This window comes from Boleophthalmus pectinirostris, unplaced genomic scaffold (assembly GCF_026225935.1).
Source record: "Boleophthalmus pectinirostris isolate CB_2022bp ecotype Guang Dong unplaced genomic scaffold, ASM2622593v1 HiC_scaffold_3, whole genome shotgun sequence".
In the NCBI taxonomy this organism is placed as follows: Eukaryota; Metazoa; Chordata; class Actinopteri; order Gobiiformes; family Gobiidae; genus Boleophthalmus; species Boleophthalmus pectinirostris.
Genome location: NW_026571299.1, coordinates 38,402,946 through 38,425,659, shown reverse-complemented (window position 1 = coordinate 38,425,659; position 22,714 = coordinate 38,402,946). Strand labels below are relative to the sequence as shown.

The 22,714-nt window shown below is 38.4% G+C and overlaps 1 protein-coding gene across 1 annotated transcript; it reads left to right on the top strand.

Moving 5' to 3' along the window:
• Positions 1-14,267: 14,267 nt before the first annotated feature.
• On the top strand, positions 14,268-19,127 carry nicn1 (nicolin 1). The gene is made up of 7 exons (XM_055160750.1): positions 14,268-14,374; positions 15,441-15,589; positions 16,579-16,758; positions 17,873-17,986; positions 18,428-18,496; positions 18,576-18,680; positions 18,950-19,127. The coding sequence occupies exons 2-7, from the start codon at positions 15,446-15,448 to the stop codon at positions 18,989-18,991; spliced, it is 654 nt and encodes a 217-aa protein (XP_055016725.1). The 5' UTR covers positions 14,268-14,374; positions 15,441-15,445; the 3' UTR covers positions 18,992-19,127.
• The last annotated feature ends 3,587 nt before the right edge of the window (positions 19,128-22,714 follow it).

Genomic DNA, 22,714 nt, shown 5'->3' with positions numbered 1-22,714 from the left:
TTATTATTGCAAATCCAACATTACTTCTAACAGCGCAAAGATAAAGTAGCAGTGATGAGACAGTGCGCTGTTTCCATATTATTACCCCATTTTCCTCTGAACTTGCAGTTGGCCCAAGTTTTAATTTGTTTTTTTCTTTTTTTTTCCAGAATTCTCCACAGAGGCGAGCAGGGTCGGGAGGATAAGCCGAGCAAGCATATCAATTGGCTTCATGACATTAATGACGAGAAAAGAGAAAAAGCCTGGAGAGCTCTAATGTAGCGTCACTGTTCAACTGTAATGACACAAACTTAGCTGCTAAAACAAGCTTGCTGTATGGTAATGACTTAAGTTTGATGGAGACAGATGTAAACTTGATATCACTTAGGGGAGTGCAGGGAAACAGGGAGATTTCTCTAAACTATTTCCCCATTTTTGTGATATGAGCCTGGGCGATGTGCTTCAGCTCTCCAGACATCAAGGGGATAAAGTTTGGCTCAGGAACTTGAAAGAACATCAAATTATGAGCCGCTGCTTTTGATGTGGTTTACCGATGCAAAGGATGTACTGTAGGTATTCACACATGCTTTACAACAGTATTCAAAAAGGTTTGTGTTGTTTTAGATTAAGACAAATAGTAAATGAATAATCGTAAAGCGTTCTTAACTCTGTTTAGGCGTGTCACAAGAACGCGTTTTGAAGCATGATGCATTTCTACAGAGAAATGTTGAGGGAGAGATACTTTACAGTATTGATCCCAAGGGAAATTCAAGTTTTGGTGCAGCAACATTTCCACTGCGCTTCTTCTCAGTGGTCTTTGTGTCTCAGGGCAGTTTAACAGGAGGACTGGTCAGGTACGGTCAGCAGATCTGTGTCAGGGCAGTTTGTCCTGCAGCATCGCAGCAGTGTCCAGTGGGAACCAGGTGAACACAACAGGAAAGGCTTCACTCTTACTCTGCTTCGGTGTGATGGTTGGTGATGAAATGGTCCAGTCCCTCTGGAAGGTCTTGGAGTATTTTGATAAGTGGCCAAATTGAACCCACTTTATGCCAGTTTCAAAGTGCATCTTTAAAGTATAACTACAAACTATTTCAAAATACAATCTCAGAAATTTCTACTTGTCTTCCACTAATAATTGATTGTCTACTAAAACTATAACCAGTGTTGGGAAGGTGACTTTTAAAATGTATTCCCCTACAGATTACAGATTACATACCCCAAAATGTAGTTTGTAACGTAATCCATTAAATTACTTAAAGTGAGTAACGTAATCTGAATACTTTGGATTACTTGATTTGTTGTAGAGAAGAAAAGACGAGGAAATCTTCACATAAGATGTTGTGTCTGATAAAAGACAATAAAAAGACCAGACTTTACTTAACCATATTAAAATATTATTGATAGAAGAAGAGGAGACACGTCCGCGCAGCATGATTTAGTCCTGTTAAATCCTGTTTTATACCTGGTTTTAGACTTGGTTTAGACTTGGTTTTAGTCCTGGTTTAGACCTGGTTTTAGTCCTGCTTTAGTCCAGCTTTAGTCCTGGTTTAGATCTAGTTTAGACCTATTTTAGACTTGGTTTTAGTCCTGGTTTAGACCTGGTTTTAGACCTGGTTTAGACCTGGTTTAGTGTCCGGCAATGAGTGGAATTACCAAACAAACAAAAAACAAACAAACAAAAAAAAGGTAATAGACTAAAATGTGAAAACAGGGAAATACCACCGTGTAATCCATTTATTTCAACAAAGTAACTTTAATCCAATTACCACTCGCTGAAACAGTAACTGTAACTGAATACAGTTACTCATAATTTGTACTCTGATTACGTAACTCCGGTACATGTAATCTGTTACTCCCCAACACTGACTATTACAGTATCTCCAGCCAGGCCTGTCGACAGAAATTTGGGGGCCCGGGACAAGAAACCTTACATTGGCCCTGCTCTAATATGCATAATAAGAAGAGGGTCCAGTTCTGGGCCCTTAATATCCTGGGTCCCGGAAAAAGAGACCCCCCCATCTACTGCCCTGTCTCTGGTTAACAAGCATGAAGTGAAGTTAGCATGTTAAGCAAGTTGATACTTTTATTAGAATAGCACTGAGGCCCTTACGATCGGTCTGTACCAGTTCAGTCCTGCTCACACTCCACCACACCTGCTGACCACGCGTTTACACTTCTCACTTTTAGCCCACAACATCTCTCAATAATTTACAGCTCCAACTTAACAAGACCAGGCCAATGAGAAGCTTAACCTCCTGGCTCTGCACAGCCCACTCAGCACTTTAAAATCCATTAAGGACCATGGCTAATATCAGGTGTACATGCAGTCTTTCTTCAGCATGGCGCATTAGTAGATATTTGTTGGAAACTATAATTGCTCAGTTATTTCTTTGAATTGTAGTACAGGAACAACCAACAGGAACTTGACCATAGTGAATGTCTTATGTAGTTTGTTGACTACACAATTACCTTCTCTAACACGTACACCTCAAAAAAAGTTTGACAGCTGAGTAGGCAGTGATGGAAAGAATACTTGTATGAAAATGTATTTATAGAATACTGAATACCTACCTGCATTACAATGTATTTTTTGATGTATTCAGATACATGGTCCAGTCAGAGTTCTGTATACTGAATACTTAGAATCAGTGTTGGGAAGGTGACTTTTAAAATGTATTCCCTTACAGATTATAGATTACATCCCCCACAATGTAGTTTGTAACGTAATCCATTAAATTACTTAAAGTGAGTAAAGTAATCTGAATACTTTGGATTACTTGATATTGTCATGCTTTTTAAAACGACATGAATGTATCAACCACATCCTGAAAATTCTTGTTTGTTCTCTTCAAATTGTCTGTTGAGCCCAAGTCTCCATGAACAGACAATTGTTTACTGTAGAAAAGCAAAAACGAGGATCTGAACATAAGAAGTTTTGTTTTATCTGATAAAAGAAAATAAAAAGCCCAGTCTTTACTTAACCATATTAAAAATATTATTGATAGAGAAATTATTTTTATATGAGATCACTGCTGCTTTAAATTATGTTCACTCTACCTGGTTTAGTCCTGGTTTAGTCCCGGTTTAGTCCTGGTTTAGTCCTGGTTTAGTCCTGCTTTTAGACTTGGTTTAGACCTGGTTTAGTCCTGCTTTTAGACTTGGTTTAGTCCTGGTTTAGTCCTGCTTTTAGACTTGGTTTAGTCCTGGTTTAGTCCTGCTTTTAGACTTGGTTTAGACCTGGTTTAGTCCTGGTTTAGTCCTGCTTTTAGACTTGGTTTAGACCTGGTTTAGTCCTGGTTTAGTCCTGCTTTTAGACTTGGTTTAGTCCTGGTTTAGTCCTGCTTTTAGACTTTGTTTAGTCCTGGTTTAGTCCTGCTTTTAGACTTGGTTTAGACCTGGTTTAGTCCTGGTTTAGTCCTGTTTAGACCTGGTTTAGTCCTGGTTTAGACCTGGTTTAGTTCTGGTTTTAGTCCTGGTTTAGCCCAAAATGTGAAAACAGGAAAATACCACCCTGTAATCTATTTATTTCAACAAAGTAACTGTAATCCAATTACCACTCATGTAACTGTAACTGAATACAGTTACTCATAATTTGTACTCTGATTACGTAACTCCGGTACATGTAATCTGTTACTCCCCAACACTGCTTAAAATACACAGTTACATTACATGTATAGTGTAAAAACGTGACAGCTTTATGTTTGTTTCACAGTTTCTTATGTGTTTCCATCAATGATAAAATAAGTTAAAATCACACATGCGTTCACCACAAAAGCAGTATTTTTATTTCTCACTGATTCTGGGCAAATTGAAGACTAAATAGCATCATCAAATATCAACACTGTGTTCGTTTGATTTTAGAATAGTAACTATTCTTCATTAGCCTGATTCACCAGCCTGTTTCACTTCGGAGAAACCATCTGACCTTGCAGTGGTAGAATTCATTCGTGCGACAGTGGGAGGATACTTTTTATTTTTTAACCAATCGCTGCTATTTGGTAGTCACATATGTAATGCTCTGCTAACAGGGCTAACTGGTATATTAAGCTTTTCCCAAATCCTGTAGGAAGAAGGGTTATAACGTCTTTTCCCTTGATGAAATTCACCAAACATTCTCTTTGTTCCAGTTTTAAATCATCGATCTCGGGACTCGTTGACAACAAAGAATGTGTGGCTCTTCGCTGATTGGTTGGTGCCCGAACTCGCACTTACAGGGTTTTTGCGAACAGCCTAGTGTATTCTGATTCCTGACCTAGTCGCTGGAGAGAAATGAAATTGAGCAGAGGCACTAGGTGGCGCCAACCTGGCTAATTCTTTATACCACCAAATGAAACAGTAACTGTTCTTGAGTCCAGTTACTTAAAATGTGTAATATGAATATGTATTTTTGATACATGTATTCAGTTTCCCAACACTGTGAGTAGGTTATTAAGGACTAGTAAATATGAATTTAATCAAAATAAATAAATAAATTAGTAAGTGGTATGAACATCTTGCTAGTAAGTGGACCTCCTCACGGGCTTGATCAACCCAGGTTTAAAGTAGTCTTTCATATAAAAAAGGAAATTGCTTATTTTTGGTTGGTCATGATGTTTTTCAGCAACTATGTGCATTAAAAACATAAAAAAATATACAAATCAGTAAGTTCTGCACAACATTTCTTGAAGGTTAGAAAGAATGAATGAATGAAGAGAAGGGGTATTATCGCTCTCTTTGGACAGACTCTTGCCGTCTTTGTGGTTGGCCTATACCTGCCTCTGCTCTAAATGTGGAAACCTTGATGGACAGGTTTGTGGAGCCTTGGACTGCAGCTGCCTCCCACACACATCTACTTGAAGTTGACACCCAATACTCAGAGCATGCTTCAGTTTGCCTCTCTTTACTCAAAATGAATCACGATCATTTTCATTTGACTAACTCAAGTGGCCTGTTTGGATAGATTTGCCTCCTTAACAAGCAAAGCAAGAATTAACAACACAATATGGTCAAGTGATTTTACTCAGCCAATTCCAATATTATTTTTTGGATCTAAAAATACAAAACAGACAAACAAGAGAAAGCACATGTTGGTCAATGTAATAAATGCTGCAATTTAACCTATAACAATATGGCAATATCACTCAGTGTGAAGTCCAGAAATCTTAAAGGGCCTATATTATCCTCTTTTCTGATCTATTGTTACGTTGTTTCCTCGTCAAAAACATAACCAGAGTTATGTTATGTTTTATTCATACATGTTTATTTCACAAATCCTGTATATTTAGCCTGGGTTCTTCTCTCAGACAGAAAACAGTCAAACATTGTGAATATATATAATATATATATATATATATATATATATATATATATATATATATATATATATATATATATATATATATATATATATATATATATATATATTGGGCTAGTTGCTTAAAATCAATCTGTAAACTGCTGGTGTACATTCAAACCCCTTGGTCTGAGAAGTTACACAGTTTCCACTGCAAATCTATAGCGACTAGTATAATAAATGAATGTTATAGTTAATGCTGGATTGCTTTTCTGAATAAATATTTTAATTTAGAACGGGCAAGAAGAGTAATCTCCTGTGGCTGGGTTGATGATGGGTGAACAGAGCAAGATTAATTTGTGCAAAAATAGACAATATGAGGCTGTAATAGCACTCCATTGTTGCTCTGCAAGTGACATCATCTGTATTATGGCTATAGTTGCAGGTTTCTGTTCTCCTGCCTCTTTTTCTGGCTCTGTCACATTTCCTCACAATAATTAGAGGACTAATGAAGGGTTCTGCTCCTCTCCACTGTCTCTCTTCTTCTCTGTCCTCGTGCTGCACCCTCTGAAGATGGATCTGCTTGGGCTATAAGACTTTCTTTTTCAGATTAAGTGAGAGGCGTCTTAAAATGTGAAAAACAAACCTAATTCATTTTGATTGCAATGATCCAAAGTTAATACTCACTTACCCTATGCATTCTGAGCATCCTAATTATTCACTGCAATAAGTTTATACGCACTTCTTGTTTGTCATGGTAATGGCAGCAAAAACTAGCATGCTAACAGTGCACGGTTATCAGACAATAAAAAAAGATTTATAATTAGATGCAGATGGTTCACAGATGATTTATTATGACCTCAAGAGCTGCTTACACAACAGAGCTGTACTGCGATAAGACACAGTTTACATAGTTAAACTGGAAAAAAAAAAAAAAAAATCTTACTAGGTTGTGTTTGGCTTTGCTAAAATCCAACAATGTTCAGAGGACTTGTATAAAAGGTCCACTGTGTAACTTCTCTGGTGGAAGGTCCGCCACCTGCTGGTCTACATGGAGATATTACTGTTTTGCCTTGACTATTTTACAGTATGAAAAATGGAGGCAGGTTAAAGGTTGTATAGAGGATCTTCCAAAGAGCGAGAAATCCAGTTTGTCCTTTTCAAATGTTGCGCATGCTCCCACAGCTCCCTATGTAGAAACGCCTCCTCCCGCCTCCTCCTTACGCCACAAACAGGTTTGTTTCTAGAAAACGAGTACTCATCGCTGCACATTGTAAACAACTAACTACAGTGTTGGTTAGGCAAGGTGGAGAAGTGAGGAGCGGGGGGAGCGGTGTGCGGAGAAGAAGTGAGGAGCAGGGAGAAGAGCGGAACGGTCATCATAATTACAAGGTTACTGTATCTCTATAATCTATCATTGACAATTTGAAACAAAAAACAATCCTCCATACAACCTTTAATACTCAGATCTATTTTTAAGGTGGTTTTGAGCTATAAACATATGTAATTGAACAAATGCACAGGAGATATGTTTAATGCTCTACTGTGGAACATTCAAGGCAAAGGAATAACATCTCCATGGAGACAAGCGAGTAGCAGATGCTCCATTTTATAAAGTACACACTGCACCTTTAAGTAAATACGTAATGTTCAAGTCTTGATGTTAAAAGCAAATGATTAGGTCTGATTATAACCATATGCGTGCACAGCTCCACCTTATCAGCTGCAGCAAGGGCAGGTGCAGTGTGAAGTAACAGAACAAAATGTAATTAAATTCTGTCTCGTTTTAAGTGGGTTAAAAAAGTTAACAAGACCAAATGTTCAATCGTGAGTGCAAAATAGTGCTCATATGGTGCCATGAAAATGAGGACAGTAATGTGTGCCCTCTGTTGCAATAAACCAGCCTGGTGCATAAAACTATGTGAGGGGCTGTGAGCGTGCAAAAACTGGGGTTCATGGGCGTTTTAAAATGTTATGCAGCGTTGGAGATTTGCCGATCTTGTCAAGCAACCATGAGCAGAGGTGCAAGCGGCTAGGTAAATACTTGATGTCTTGAAGAATGAAATATGCTGTTAGATTTGGAGCAAGTTTTCAGAGTGTGTATTGCAGAAACAATAATGATTTGACCGCACAGAGTCAGAGCAAATAAGTTGTTTGATTCACATATGTTTAACACACAAATCCTGCATATCGAGTTCTTCTCTCAAACTCTCTGTTCCATCTAAATCAGCCTCTACTGAAAAAAGGTAAAATGTAGCTGTTAACTTGAAAACTAGGACTTCATGACAGCACAAGGTTGAACAGAGCATTTTGATCTTTGAGATGTAGATGGAGTAATAACCCAGCATTGCTCAAACATATGTGAATGAACCTAAACACAGGCCCAGGTATGTGTTTGATTCTAATATGGTTAAAAGCTCACAAGTCAGTTTTGTGTAATATAGGACCTATAACTTGATCCTCATGCTAGGGTAGCCTATAGGTGGACTTTTGGTTCATTGATTTGAGGCTTAGACCTTTTTGACCTGGATGACATATATGGGCTCGGTCAAGCAGAAGTAAACAACAAGGCCAAAAATTCAAGTTAATGCATCTGATATAAAAATGTATTGAACAGATACATATGTACTCTAGTTTATGAAACTGTTGACCTTTTTTCTGTACCATTTTTGGTCCTAAAGTTCCATATGTTTTAAACAGACCATGTATGAAACATGGAACAAAAATTATTTCCCAAATTTCAAAGACCTGAAAATCATGTAAATAAATGGATGTATCTCATCATATCTTGTGTTATTCCATCTTTGAACTGTTGATGAAGGTACATGATTTTTCCCAAAAAATTATTTGAAATGATAAAAAAAATTGCTTGGAAGGACTGACATATTTTATAGAAATAGTTTCCTTTCATTTTGAAGTAATATTAAAGTATTCGGAAGAAAAAAGTTGACAAATGATGTAAAATCCTGCACCTTCTATTTGCTTACACAATTTTCCCTCCGTTACTTTTCCCTCCGTTACCATGACCTTTCTTCATAAAAAATCTCATGACTCAAAAAGTAAGAAGTTTTTCAACCTAATCTTGTACCATATGGTAAAAACTATATGAAGCAAATATTCAAACCAGTTTGTTAAGGATATGTAAGTGAGAACCAAGAGTTATCACTGTTTGGATTTATTGCCCAAAAAGTGCTGCACATTTCATTCCCTCCGTTACTGACATGAGTTTTTAAAATTTTTTGTCAACAACTTGAAAGAATATCACAGGTTTAACTTTACCCTGTTGGAGTGTAACTCTTTCCTACATTCTGATACTTTACTTATTTCAATAGTCCCTCTAGTTTCTGAATAAGAGACATTTGAATGTAAAAAATCTGCCCCTGTTTCCCTCCGTTACTGCTTGACTGGACCCATTTATATTCCTGCAATACTTAAGTGTGTTCAAATCTGATGTACCTTGTACTTTTCTTGTGGCCTCGTTTTGTCTTGCCTTTACTTCTCTTCACAATCCTCTTCTGAAACTTCTCTCTGTACATCTCACTCACGGTGGAGGACAGTCACATTGTCAGGCTCAGCTTCCTGGTGAGCTGGGAACATCTCCTCACACCAATATGTCACTGTGATGGTAGTGGGAAGGCTCCGGCATCTGACAGAAAGTACAGAACTCTGAAAAAATAATGCCACATAGAAGCACTAGGGAGACAAAAGACAAAGTTAAGAACCAACAAAGAAAAAAAAAAAATTGTGATGTAGAGCTTTTGTTGAAACAAAAAGACTTCAACCTGCACTGGGGCAGACTAAAACAGTGGTGGCTGCCATTCTGCACCAAAGTGTTCATCCTCAACCAGCAGCATAATGCAATTTTTACACACTGTCACTCAGACATGCACAATAATTGCATTCTCTAGGCTATTGCTGGGTTTCAGATGCCAACACAACTTTCTATAGGCCAATAATATTTAATACAGATGGGGCAAGTAAAATGTAAATTGTATATTGTTAGATTTTTGTTGTTTGAGTTCCCAGGTGTTATAGTTTGGCAATGCACGGCTCCAGTGGGTTTCACAGAGGCACTAAAAGATGCTGCCACTTTGACAAACTACAGTTATCGTCATACCTGCTCTTATTAAAGGATTATTGTTCACTGAAGGTCAAGGATGGATTTTACCCTCAAGTGTTAGTCAAGTTAAAACATAGTGAGAATGTAGTGGTGCCAAATAAAACAATTACTTCAAGTGTTTGACTGGCTCAGACTTCCCGACAGTAGTGAAGAATGATATCTCAAAGTTTAGTTTTTTTATTCCTTCTTTTTTGCGTTGGGGATGGGGTTTGCCTGAGGCTGTGAAGAAAGGGAATGCTACCAAATGATGTCCCCTGGAATTAATTTGAATTTCGCAGACATGCCGACAATAATGCATGTCTCTTATATAGAACACAAATTAGAGTTTCTCCTGCAGTGTGTCTGTAGACTGTTGTGGGCAGATAATTAAAAACATATTCAAATGAGGCAAAGATGGAAATACCGCACTGCACTAGAGTGAGTTCCACACACACACACACACACATACAAGCAGACACATGCACACACACATACCCCCCACACAGGAGCAGAGTGTGGAGGAATAGACAGGGGCCCAGATCCCAACAGACACTGATGTAATCACTGACCTTTGGATGTGTCCACATTTACATTTACACACAAGGTAGCCGGGAATTCATTTGCCTTTTTCGACAGGAGCAGAGGGGAAAAGAATAAGCCAGGGAACAACAAAAGTGGAAGATAGGCACCAGGGAGGGCTTCTTGAAAGAGCAAGTGAATGAAGAGATAGTCGGTGCATACGTTTATGTAAAAGTAATAATAATATATCAGATGGCTGAGATGTCTTTACTTACTACTGAAGATGTAGAGGTTCACTTTGACAGTGACAAAGCCGGTTTAGGAACGAGAACATCAGAGGGCTGCTCATAGAGGCACATTATCACTGTGGCAACCTGAAAAGGGAGACATTTAAAAATAAATATATATAAAAGACCAAGTTAATGTTCAAAATATACAGTCATACATTTTCATTGAGAAAGAAACTCAAGCTCAAATGCATCCTTATAGTCGACCCTCAATTCTCTAGCAATGAGCAAAGATTTCATTGCTGCCTTTTGTTTACAGATACAGACAGAGGTTGCTTATATAGGTCATGAGTTATGTGCTTAAATTTGGATTTATAAAGAGTGAAAAGGAGGGGGTCTCACCAGGGGAATAAATCAGTGTAGGAGCATCACTGCTTACATTTGCACCTCTACAACAACTTTGGTATGCATTTTCTGTTTCATTTAAATTTGGCCACAGTTTGTCTTCTTGTTTCTCTCAGACAATAGGTCAGATTATCTCGTTTTACAAATGTGATTGTGAGATCAAAAGGCTCACCTAATGCACTTCCAGTAGGAGGAGTAAAACTTCAAACGGAAAACTAATGCATTTAAATAACGTTGTACTGTGGGTTTTAAGAGAGTGTTGACATCTCTTCTTTTAATAACTCAACAGTTTTTGCTGCCATCATTCGTCTTTCTCTAAAGAAATGCTGGGCCTCCGACTGCTCCTGGCCTGTCAGCTGTGATTTACCGCACCATTATAGCACCAAGTCTAAAACACGGGCCTGATAACAAATGCATGGAACATCTGAATCTGCAGGTGTTTGCAATGGTGGCCCTGTGCACTTCTGCAGGAGGAGAATCAGACATACTTCTGCACATCATTTCTCTTCTTTTTTGACGATACAACAAATCTCTCTCGGCTCTTTCAAATTCCACTCAGGGGCATCCTTTTCCACCTCAATTTGCCAGTGTTTTTGTATTCCATGCCATCTGTTTGTACTGCAAGGAGAGTTTCTATTCTTCATCATATGATTAAGAGACACCCACACTTGACTTGAAAATAGCCTCCAAATGTCATACCAAACAGATTTGTGGATAAAAAGTCTGAAAAGATGTCAGGCAAGATGGGTGAGGTGACTTGCAATACGCCAATATGCACTAGTCAAAACTGGGATCTTTTTCTCAACACAGTTAAATGAGAGGCTACCCTGGTTGCAAGTTTATAGTGCTACAACAAACAGCGGGGAATATTGCAAGATGTTTCTCATATTTTGACCCAGACACAGTCCAGGTGTGTGGGACTACAACATAGGGCCTTTGTTGTGGGGAACTTGTGCTCCTGTAATGACTTCAGTGTGTCCAGGGCACTGCTCTCTACAGCCACCGATCGATAGCACAGGAGATGGCTCTGACAAGGTTCACTCACCAGGGTTAGGACAATCACAGCATTTTAGAAATCAGCTCGATTCTCTCTCTCGCTCCTCCAGAACCACACCGGGGCCTCAACTGTGACTCCATTCAGAACGCTCCTGTTATACAAGAGTTGCAAAATGGATTTAGTTTCTCATTCTGCTGCACAAATATCACCGTGTGTGTTTTGGGGTTGATCAATCCCAGTCATTTTTCTCATTCTACGAAATGAGCAAGATTAGTCATGTGGTGAAAAAGAACACAAGCATTTCAAATACTTCCCAAGGTTCTAAGTGAGCTGTTTCTATGTTATTTCATCTATTCAAAGCAATTATTATGTGTAACAAGTGTGTGTGTGTGTTTTTATTATAATTGAAAGTTCTATTCCTTACATGGTTTGAGTGCAGCTGTTCAAAAAGCATCACCTTACTGGAAAAAAAAAAAAAAAAGTATAATAATATGCATGCTTAAAGGTGCACTGTGTACCTTTTCTGATGGGGGGGGGGGTCCGCCACCTCCTTGGTCACATTTTGGTAAATGGTCACATTTTTCTATAGCGCTTTTCCACCTTTTCCACCTCCAAGCCACTCAAAGCTCTTTACAACAAGGAACCACTCACCCATTCACGCACACAATTATTTTAATTATTGACGGGGCAACAAGATGTTATGTTAAAAAATCAAAACAGGTATCATACTGATCACACAAATAGTTAATGTTTCAAATATATTTGTACAATGATGGGGTTAACTATAGCTGTAAGAAATCTGAGTAAATGGAATTGAACCACCAACCTTCAGATCGGTGGGTGAATGCTCTACCAACTGAGCTGCTGCTGCCCTCCTCCTTGTCTCCATGGAAATAATATTGGATTGCCTGGAATGTCCTCGTATAGGACATGTATTCATCTTGCATTTACTTACTAACATGGGTTTTTTTATTGACCTTGACTTGCATTCTTACCGTTTGTGCGCTCGCTTTTCCACCAATCGGACATGTAACTTGGTCAGTCATTAATGTGTAATTCCATACATTCCAGACAGCATCTCCGTGGAGAGAAACAGGTGACAGACCCTCAGCCAGAAAAGGTACACAGTGCATCTTTAAACTATAGCGTATTACAGCCTACAGAAATGTGCTCAAACTAAACATGAGTTCACCATAACTTAGTAGTTATGGTGAAATATTACCAAATGTTTGGTACACAACTTGTATTATTTGATTTGTTTCAGTGTTATAATTAATTTGTTCAGCACTCATTGCCAACAAAATAACTAAATAAATGGTGAGGTAATTATGTAAGTCTGCAGTGTACCCCCAGTCTCTCTCTCATTGTAGCATCTCTTCTCCTTGACTTCCAAGTTGAAACAGAAGGACATCGGTTGCATGTTAGTTACATAAGAATGACACCCCATGCTTGTCTTATGTAAGAAACAGATCATCCAGAGTGGACCAGATGAATTTCCCACTCTTCTTCCACATCACGCTTTACGCAGCAGGGAGCAGGTTCCCAGTGCCCAGACGCAGCCACTATCTCCTGGCGCATTCTCATTTGCCTCGTGTTATGTTGCTAGTTTTCCGTTTTTTTTATTATCAGGAGAAACCAGACAGATGGCTGTGACAATTGGCAGACAGACACACAGACTGATACAAAACAAATGTATGAGAGAGGAGAAGAAAAGGACGTAAATGGACAAAATGAAAGAGTAGTAAACACAGGGAGATGGACAGCAGTGTGAGAGCCTGAGATAAACCCAGTGGACATTGCCGCTTGGACCAAATCCCACACTCCCCGTAGTCCTTCTCGCTCATTCATTCCAGCCCTGGTCCTCCTCTAAGTCCCAGCAGCTATAGGCACAGGGACAAAGGGAGATTGTTTTATTTGCAGGGAGACCAAACAGTGGCAGTTTCATACATTGACTGATCTATGGGCTTTGGGAGACAATACTAGAGCAGCTTCAAACACAATAAACAGAATAAATGAATGTTTGCCATTGGACTGACTCTCAGAGAAAGAGTGCGAGGAGAGAGAGAAGAGTGTCTAGTTATATGAAAGTAAAGTGGACCTGTGGGACTGTGGCACATACTCAAAATACTGAATGCAATGAGAAATATCACCACTGTAATAAAAATGAATAAATAAACAAGTAATAGGTCTATTTGAATGGATATTTGAATATTTCTGCTACTCAAAAATAGTCTGTATATAAGCAATTGAGATTCAATTGGCTGAGCGTTTCAAAATTAGGACTCTCACCAAAGCAATAAACACTTTAAACAAAATACATCTTTTGAATAGTGAAAATTCCCATAATTACGTGCCACATTTTACGAGTGGGTGGAAAGTAGTTCTTTAAGATTTCAAATGTATAATGTTATTAAATAAAACTTGTTGGTAGATTACGAAAAGAAACATGTTTTGGTTAAAATGCATGGCGTGGCTTTAGTTTTGTACTGTACGTTACATTATTGGCTACCAAATGGAGCAACACTGCCCTCTGCTGATCGTTTTAATTATTGACAGGCAACAAGATGTTATGTTAAAAAATCAAAACAGGTATCATACTGATCACACAAATAGTTAATGTTTCAGATATATTTGTACAATGATGGGGTTAACTATAGCTGTAAGAAATCTGAGTAAATAAGGTGTTTTCTTTGGAATACTATGGCCTGGATTGAACAAGACCGAACTGAGACGTACTGTATCTTTAAGACTTCCCAGTTTCCTTGGTTACTACCAGGAAGTAACTCACAACAGTAGATTAGCGTGAAACAGTCTTGTTCTTTTGTTTTTTAGCACGTCCATCCTTGATATCTGCACACTCCTTAAAGTGCAAAGAGGTCAGTAATGAAATGTATGTAGCCTATTAAACTTTCCGGGCTCTAATTTGGAAAGATTGTTGCAAATAGCCCGGGAGAGCGACACTAGCTGTCCTTCAGGCTTTGTTCAGATTGAACTGTCGATTGTTTTGAATCACTTTTCGTTTCAGTATATTTAGTTTAGATCTCGGTTAAACTGTGCCGTGTTTGATGGAGGCAGTGTTGCTGTCCATGGTGCTAGTCACGAAGGACTGAGCGTTTTCTCCCTCTGTTCTTTCACTTGAATCTTGCGCAGTAGTCGATGCCTAATCTTAGACACATTGTTGTGTAAAAAGAAGTGCAAAAGAAAGCAGTCAAGCTAGACCTGATGAGAAGCTCCGGTCCAGATCCACAGTCTGCACTGCTGGTAGCAATATTAAAGGTGCACTGTAATATTTCTGCTATTGGGTACATCTGTACATTTGTTGTATCTCCGTGAAGATGCCATCGATCCTGTTAACAGTATAGCATTAAACTTCTGTCTTAAAATCTATCTTATGGAGTCAAGCAGGTGTCTCTTCCAGGCTATGTGACCCCGCGCACAATGAAAATAATGCATTGTATTTATGGGGTTAAAAATTAATTGAATAAAAGCAAGATGTAAATGTTTAATATCATACTGAGGACCATTCTGTATTCTGCAGGTATGGGCCACCCACTAAAAGCAGTGTGCACCTTTAAGTTATGATGAAAGTGCAAAACCCAGTTGTGTTGTTGATGTTCTCTACCTCAAGATGACTTTGCCGTTGCATCCACAATTGAGAACAATAGTTTACATTCAAGTTCTAGGATTTGATTATGTCATAATCTTACAAGGGTTGGAGTCTATATAACTATAAAATATTTAAAGGTGCAATGTGTAACTTTTCTTGTGGAAGACATTATGACGATATGACATTAAACAGCTCTGCTAATGTTTATGCTCTAGTCCAAATCCACAGCCTGCATTGTTGGTAGCAATATTACATGTGCACTGTGACTTTTCTGGCAGTGGCTACCTGTTACCTGTTTGTCTTACACTTACTATAATATCACCTTTTTGTTCTAGTAAAAATGAGTGGGAGCGGTGACGCAGAGCCTGTGACATGCACCGTGAAGCCCCCAGTGTTCCTGCAGCTAGGAGATGCCAAAACTGATACAGTGAAGTCCGGGGTCTGCATTGTTGATGTTACTCTTCCATTTGGAAAATCTGTTAATGTAAGTATGCATACACTAGAGCAGGGGTCTCCAATATTTTTCTTTCAGGGAGCTACCTTCACTAAAAGAAAAGATCAAAGAGCTACTAATTTTAGCAGTCACAAGAAATTGAGCATAGGAAAGTCTTAGATGGGGAGCAGCTAGATACCTATAAAACATGAACTTTTATCTATTTATTAGTGCACAAATGTATGCATCAAAATGCTACATTTACGAATTGTAGTTCATCAAATTTGAATCATTCAGCACAATATATATAATTTAGACATCTTTTGATGAGGTTCTTGGAAGGGCGTGGAGAGCTACTTGTAGCTCACGAGCTACAGGTTGCAAACCCCTGCACAAGAGTCAGTAAGACACAAACCAATTGTAATACGCAGTCAGTAATACAGTCAACAAGAGCAATCACAATATTCATTACTGACAAAATATGTACATCTTGCTTTCATTGTTAAAATGTTGCCCTGTGTTCTTATAAGAAGTGTTTCGCTGAATAGAAGCAGAGGGTTGTAAGTGCTTTTAAGATAATTCAGAGCTGCAGTTGTGTTTTCCACTCTTACAAAATTAGGCTAAATGATACTTGCTTTGAATTTTTTAAATAGCTCCGAGAAAGCAATTGTGCTTATATTAAACTGTGTGTCCTAATTAGGATGTTTGGCTACAGTGTGTATTTAAATTTAATAGGCTACTCACTGACCTACTTTTTTATATTTATTTATTTATTTTTCTTGAATAATTTGTGCACTCCACTCTAGCTTGAGGCTTTAAGCTTCAAAGAAGGAGCCGCAGGTAAGTTAAGGGATAATAGGATTATTTCTGACAAACATTTGGGTGGTGTGTTTACAGATTATTGCTGCCAACTGAAAGGCTCATTATTACTGTATTGTCATGTTTTTGTTATAGCATTTGCAACATTTCAGATGTTATCATTTATAGTTAGACTGTCTTTATTTAATTTTTTATTGAATTGCATTCATTTATTTTCTCAGATTGAGGAGATAAGCTTTAAGAACTATTACACAGCCTATGTGACAGTGCGCCTGTTGAGAAAGATCCCAGGACAGGAGACTGCAGCTAAGTGGGCCACTGCTCTGAGGGACCTGGCACTGATGGATAACCCCCACACAGAAGGAGGCTCTCAGGACTACTGCTCCATCCACAGGGCACAGGTCAGTGTATGCATACTTAAGGCCGACACACACTGCAGGATTTTTTTTGTGTTAAACAATTTTTAAACGTGCTACAAAAAGGGCACACCACAGACACAAGGAGAATCTTATGAGACTTAAATTCTCTGATCGTAAAGACAGTGGGATAATGAGTGCACTCTCTTTGAGATTGAGAAGTGTTCAAAAGATCAGAGCACTGCACTTCTATTTTAGATGCAAGACAAAACTGGGTTATTATTATTTGTGAAATGTGGTGCAAAACTTCAGATACAAGATTTAGAATGTACAGAAGACTGGCAATAAAGTACACAGAAAGTAGAGTCACTGTTACTAATTTGCAGCTTCACCCCGATCCACACTGCGTGGATGTAAACAGACACATGTGAGGAACTACTCTTACCTTTTTACTTGATCTGATGGAGCAGCTCACAGTCACACTGACACAGGCACACACACACACACACACACACACACACACATGAGGAGCGCAGCAGCTTCAAAATCGCATACAAAGACAGAAAGTTGGGTCACGCCTCCCCCGAACTCGGGGAGAAGCAAATCACAGCCTAAATAGAGCAAAAAATAGAGCAAAATTGTTGCGGTCTTTATGTGCTTATTGCTCTAAAATCACAGGACTGTGATTTTAGACTTAGACTTAGACAAACTTTATTGACTCACGAGGGATCAATACATTTTAGGACGAGCCCCACTAAACCTTCACAATCATTCAAAACTACAGAATATCCTACATATCAATTTCATCTTGAACTTTGGAACCACATAAGTTGTGCTTCCATAAACCTTACCGTTACATTTTGTAAAATGAAATCAAAATAGTAAACTTTTTTAAAATTATTATTATATTACATAAATACATGTAGTTAGAGTTTTAATAAAAGACGAAAAGTATATGCTAATGAATCTTTTCTTTTCTTGAATTTACATTACAGTAATAATCTGTAGTTGGGAAACCGTTTTAGAGAGTTTAGTTTGTTTGAAAGTGTCAGACATTATTATGGATTTTCCAGGTCTGTTGGCAAATACCAATTATGTTTAACCCTTTACGATTTTCATTATGATGATCTTACTACCATGTGCTTTATGTCATTTATAGATGCAAGTGGTGCCTGATCATGTGATGTCTGTAAGATTTATCCTAAGGCAGCCATCCTCAGCCTGGCTAAACTTTAACCTAGAAGAGATCAAAATATTCCGCCATATTGAACCGGTGAGTGTTACGCTCAATTTATTTTTACATTCAACCAAAGGTTAGGTTTGTATTTGGAGTGAATGGCGGGACAGAATGTTCTGATAGAATGGTTTGTATACTTGTCATAAAGATTTTTTTTTTTTCTGGTTGATAGTTAATACATACTTATCCAGTTGCAACAGAACTAGGCTTCTCTGTCAACAATATTTAATGAAGATGAAATATTTGTATACTGTAGTGTCAACACGTTGTGGCATTATCCAGACACACAGCCACACTTCTTGTCAGCTGGCCTGTTAAGGGGATAATATTTACAGTATTTACAGTCTTCTTGGCTGTTTCTTTCAAAAACAGTTAAAGAGACCCCTTACCTCAGAAACTACATCAAACCATATACTACTATTATGAAACATAGCCTGTTTTACACAACAGTAAAACTATGTCTGTCTACAACCTCAGGATCCCGAGAAGGAGGTTTCTGATTTGCTGTCTAACCTGACCCTGGTAGACTTTCACCCAGATTTAGAGGTACACTTTGTGTTTGAAGGTGATTTATTTATTAATGAATTTTAAAATCTGATTTCTAGTGTTGGACTTTGTGTTTTAGGGCCTCCCAGATCCATCAACAGTGTCTTCGAGTATACAGCAGATGTGGGCTCTTACAGAGGTTATGCAGACCAACCAGACCACAGCTTCCATTGGACGATTTGATGTAAGTATCTTCAGGGTATAACTAAAGTTATCTTGAGACCGTTTAATATAGTTTAGTTTGACTTTCACGTGTCCAAACTGAGAGTGGCTCTGTATCTGTGTAATACATCAACAAATGAACTAAATGTGAAATCAGATCAAATCAAATAAATCAGATTATTATTTTATTTGCATGCAAATATAGAGGCAACACCATCAACAGTTATCAGGTTCTTGTCAGATCTTCCATGGTCAATCACAATATTTTGATGTTTTTTTCTGTTTTCACAGGTTGATGGATGCTATGATATTAACCTGCTTGCAGTGCCATGAAACACATTCCTGCTTAATGCAATGATCTAAAGGCTCAGCATGTTATCATGTTACACTCCTACACTTGAATAGTGGGGCCAGAAACATGTCTATGTGTAGTAGATATCAAGATTTATTCATTCATGCTGAGGAATAATGCACTATTAAATGTATGCTTAAATGGTATGAACTACTTTTATAATATCCTGCAACATGTAAATACAATTTTGTTTCTATTATTAAAAAATATTTTAATAAAGTGCTAATTATGATGTACTTTTTCATATGTATTTATGTATGTATTTATGTTATAATGTAAATTCAATCTATGTTATATCTTTAATTGGTTATAAACTTGATTTGAAAATGAATGTACTGTATATCTAAATAAATAAAGCAAGATGGAAAATGTAACTGTAGTGTTTTTGTTCAACACTTGGTGGCAGTAGTGTTTCACTCTTCATCGTTGTATGAGTCTAATATTAGAGGGGTGTTGAAGGCTGTTGTTGAACTGAAGAGGGTCATGTTTTATTTTTTAGTCATCCAACATCTGTATGAATGCCAAATCAAAATGTTTAATACCTGAATTACACATGTGCCTGTAACAGATAAACCTATACCCAATACCTGCATGGAGTCAGTCTAACTTGTACACTTCACAGTAGTGTATTTTGATGTTACTGACTAACTAGTTAAGTTCTCTCTCTGTCTCTCTCTCTCTCTCTCTGTCTCTCTCTCTCTCTCTGTCTCTCTCTCTCTCTCTCTCTCTCTGTCTCTCTCTCTCTCTCTCTGTCTCTCTCTCTCTGTCTCTCTCTCTGTCTCTCTCTCTCTCTCTCTCTGTCTCTCTCTCTGTCTCTCTCTCTCTCTCTCTGTCTCTCTCTCTGTCTCTCTCTCTCTCTCTCTCTCTCTCTCTCTGTCTCTCTCTCTCTGTCTCTCTCTCTCTCTCTCTCTGTCTCTCTCTCTCTCTGTCTCTCTCTCTGTCTCTCTCTCTCTCTCTCTCTCTCTCTCTCTCTCTCTCTCTCTCTCTCTCTCTCTCTCTCTCTCTCTCTCTCTCTGTCTCTCTCTCTCTCTCTCTCTCTCTGTCTCTCTCTTGACTATCATAAACTAGCAGACTAAACCCAAAACCTAAATCCACACTGAAAAATGTGTTAGATTTTCCTTCACCTTAAACGAGTTAAAAGAAAGATGAAATGATTGCTGGGAAGAAAACATTTCATTATCTTAAATGTCCCTAATACTCTCAGAAAATTAGGACTGATTTCTCAGTCTGAGTCAGAAATATCACAGGTCATTTTAAGACACTCTGTGCAGAAAGGATGTGACAGTCTTATGGCTGGACTGAAAAAGAATTCACAGAAATAAATGTGTAAAATGTGTTTTTCTCAGCATTTAAGGTTACCTTCAGTCAGTTTCTCTGAGCCTGAGCCAGTGTATTAAATGACTGCAGAATTGTTAGTCTCGTCTGGTGAGAATGTTAATGGACTTAAGCAGACTGAGTTATATGGCTGAGTTACATCGCATGCGTGGGACTTAGGACAACAGGAATCCAGTTTGTTGTCAAATCTGAACTTCCATTTCCCCCCTAAACCATCTTGTATAAATTATCAATTAGGATTAGTGTCATTAGTGTCATTACCTGATCTTGTTCAGAGGTGACACCCCACATGAGTTTTAGACCCTAGGACCTGAATTCCAATCACATTTGATCCTGGCATTGCATCACTCTCCATGTTGAATGATGAACAATTCCTCCGAAGCTCTTCAGCTCCATGCCATGAATCATTTATTTAGATGAGTCTGTGACAGTCATGTCATAGCCTTTTTCTAATACCTGTCAGGACCTGGAGGAAAAGCCTCTGCTATGAACGGAATACTTAAGTCGAAATGAGCTCCATAGGGGTTTGATAAAAGGTAGTATATTTTATGTAGGGTAATGCAAAGAAAAAAATGTATTTGGACATGAAACTTGAACTTTGAGACTGATAAACCATTACATATGAGCTGACGCAGGGACATTACACAAAACCAGGGAGTAATTTACAAGGCATTTACAATGCAGACACATTTATAACCAAGGTTGTGGCTTTCATAACAAGCTTATGCATTGTTGTTACAAAGGTTTAAAAAATGGATTAAACCTCATAGGGGTGATTTTAAACTCAGTACCGATGAGTCAGGCACAGTTCACACTCCAAAACAACCTAAAAATCCTCCCCTCCTCAGAAATAAAGAAGCAAAGATGGCACCTGTCATGTTGATGTCTAGACACTCATTTGAAGCCAATAAAAGCCTTTGAGTCCTGGCTTAACATATCTGCGTCTCATGCTGCAGCTGCCTCCATGAGTCGAGCGCATACGCAAATCATCACCCAGTCTGTTTGAAGGGTGACGTCGAAGAGAGGGGGGTGCTGGTGCCGAGACGTCAGCTGAACGGTGGGGGGAGCCAAAATGTAGGAAATGCGTCCAACTTTAAAATGAACCAGTCTATGAAAATATATAGTGTAAATGTTCTGATTCAGCACAACAGATAAGGAATCTTAAAGTGCCATAGTCAAAGAACATATTTTACAAAGTCAGCAAAAATAGAAGGCAGTGGTTCAGTGGTTAGAGCGTTCACCCAAATCAAAGTTCTGAAGGTTTTATTTCAGCTATAACCACTGCATACTGCCTTTGGATCCTTGGGCAAGACACTTCACCCACTCAGCCTATGAATATATGAGAAGGATTTCCCAATTCATACAATGATTTCCAAAACATAATCATATCTGTTTACAAAATAGTGTGAACCCATTTGCAAAAAGATAGATTCATTATTAGATAGATGATGTGTTGCTGCCTTTGGATACTTTGGCAAGACACTTCACTCTGCTTATGAATGTAGTGTTTAAGAAGAACAAGAGCTTCCTGGTTTATACAGTGATATCTGTTTGCAAAACAGTGTGAGCCCATCCAACTCTAGAAATGAAACTGCTGTAGTCTGATTCATCAGCCAGTTTCACTATCATTAGGATTCGTTCACTCGACGATAGGCGGCTACTTTTTGTATTTAACCAGTCGCTGCTATTTAGTCGTGATGTATGTAATGCACCAATCCCAGGGCAATAACGTCTTTCCCCTTGATAAAATTCACCAAACATTCTCTCTGTTCAGGCTTTAAATCCTCTATCTTAGAAATCATTGCCAACACAGAATGTTTGTCTTGCTCTACATCCATCTCGATGGCTTTGTTTACTGTTATGCTGTACCACAGAAGAGACCCAGACATGGCTTCACAGCTCTTCACTGATTGGCTGGTGCATGGTCGACAACTTCCAAGGTTCTTGCAAGCTGTCTAATGTATTCTGATTCCTGACCTAGTCGCTGGAGAGAAATGAAATTGAGCGCAGGCACTAGGTGGCACCAGCCTGGATACATACGCAAAAGTCACAGTTGATTTGCAAAAAAGATTCACTGATAGACAGATGATACTCTGAATGCAGGCTATAGTGTGAATTTGAATTGCAAACTGAAAATAGTCTCCACGCTTCTTCCCACTCCACTTACCTGTATTTACCTCAAGGGCCCACCTTAAGATTGATTGGGTATTTTATATGATAATGTCACTTGCTTTGCCAAGACATTTTGCAGTTTTCCAGTCCACTTTTAGATCCATCTTTGTTTCCCAATAGCCCAGATCAGATATTTATTATCTGCCGCCTCAGAAGAATCTGCCTACAAGCTCTGGAGAAGAGAGAGAAGAATAGGA

What these genes read in the sequence shown, in the direction of transcription:
- nicn1 (XM_055160750.1), top strand. Translation starts at nt 15,446, where the DNA reads ATGAGTGGGAGCGGTGACGCAGAGCCTGTGACATGCACCGTGAAGCCC. An exon ending in TATTCCGCCATATTGAACCG is followed by an intron (nt 17,987 to 18,427) that starts GTGAGTGTTACG and finishes CTACAACCTCAG; the next exon opens with GATCCCGAGAAGGAGGTTTC. An exon ending in CTTCCATTGGACGATTTGAT is followed by an intron (nt 18,681 to 18,949) that starts GTAAGTATCTTC and finishes CTGTTTTCACAG; the next exon opens with GTTGATGGATGCTATGATAT.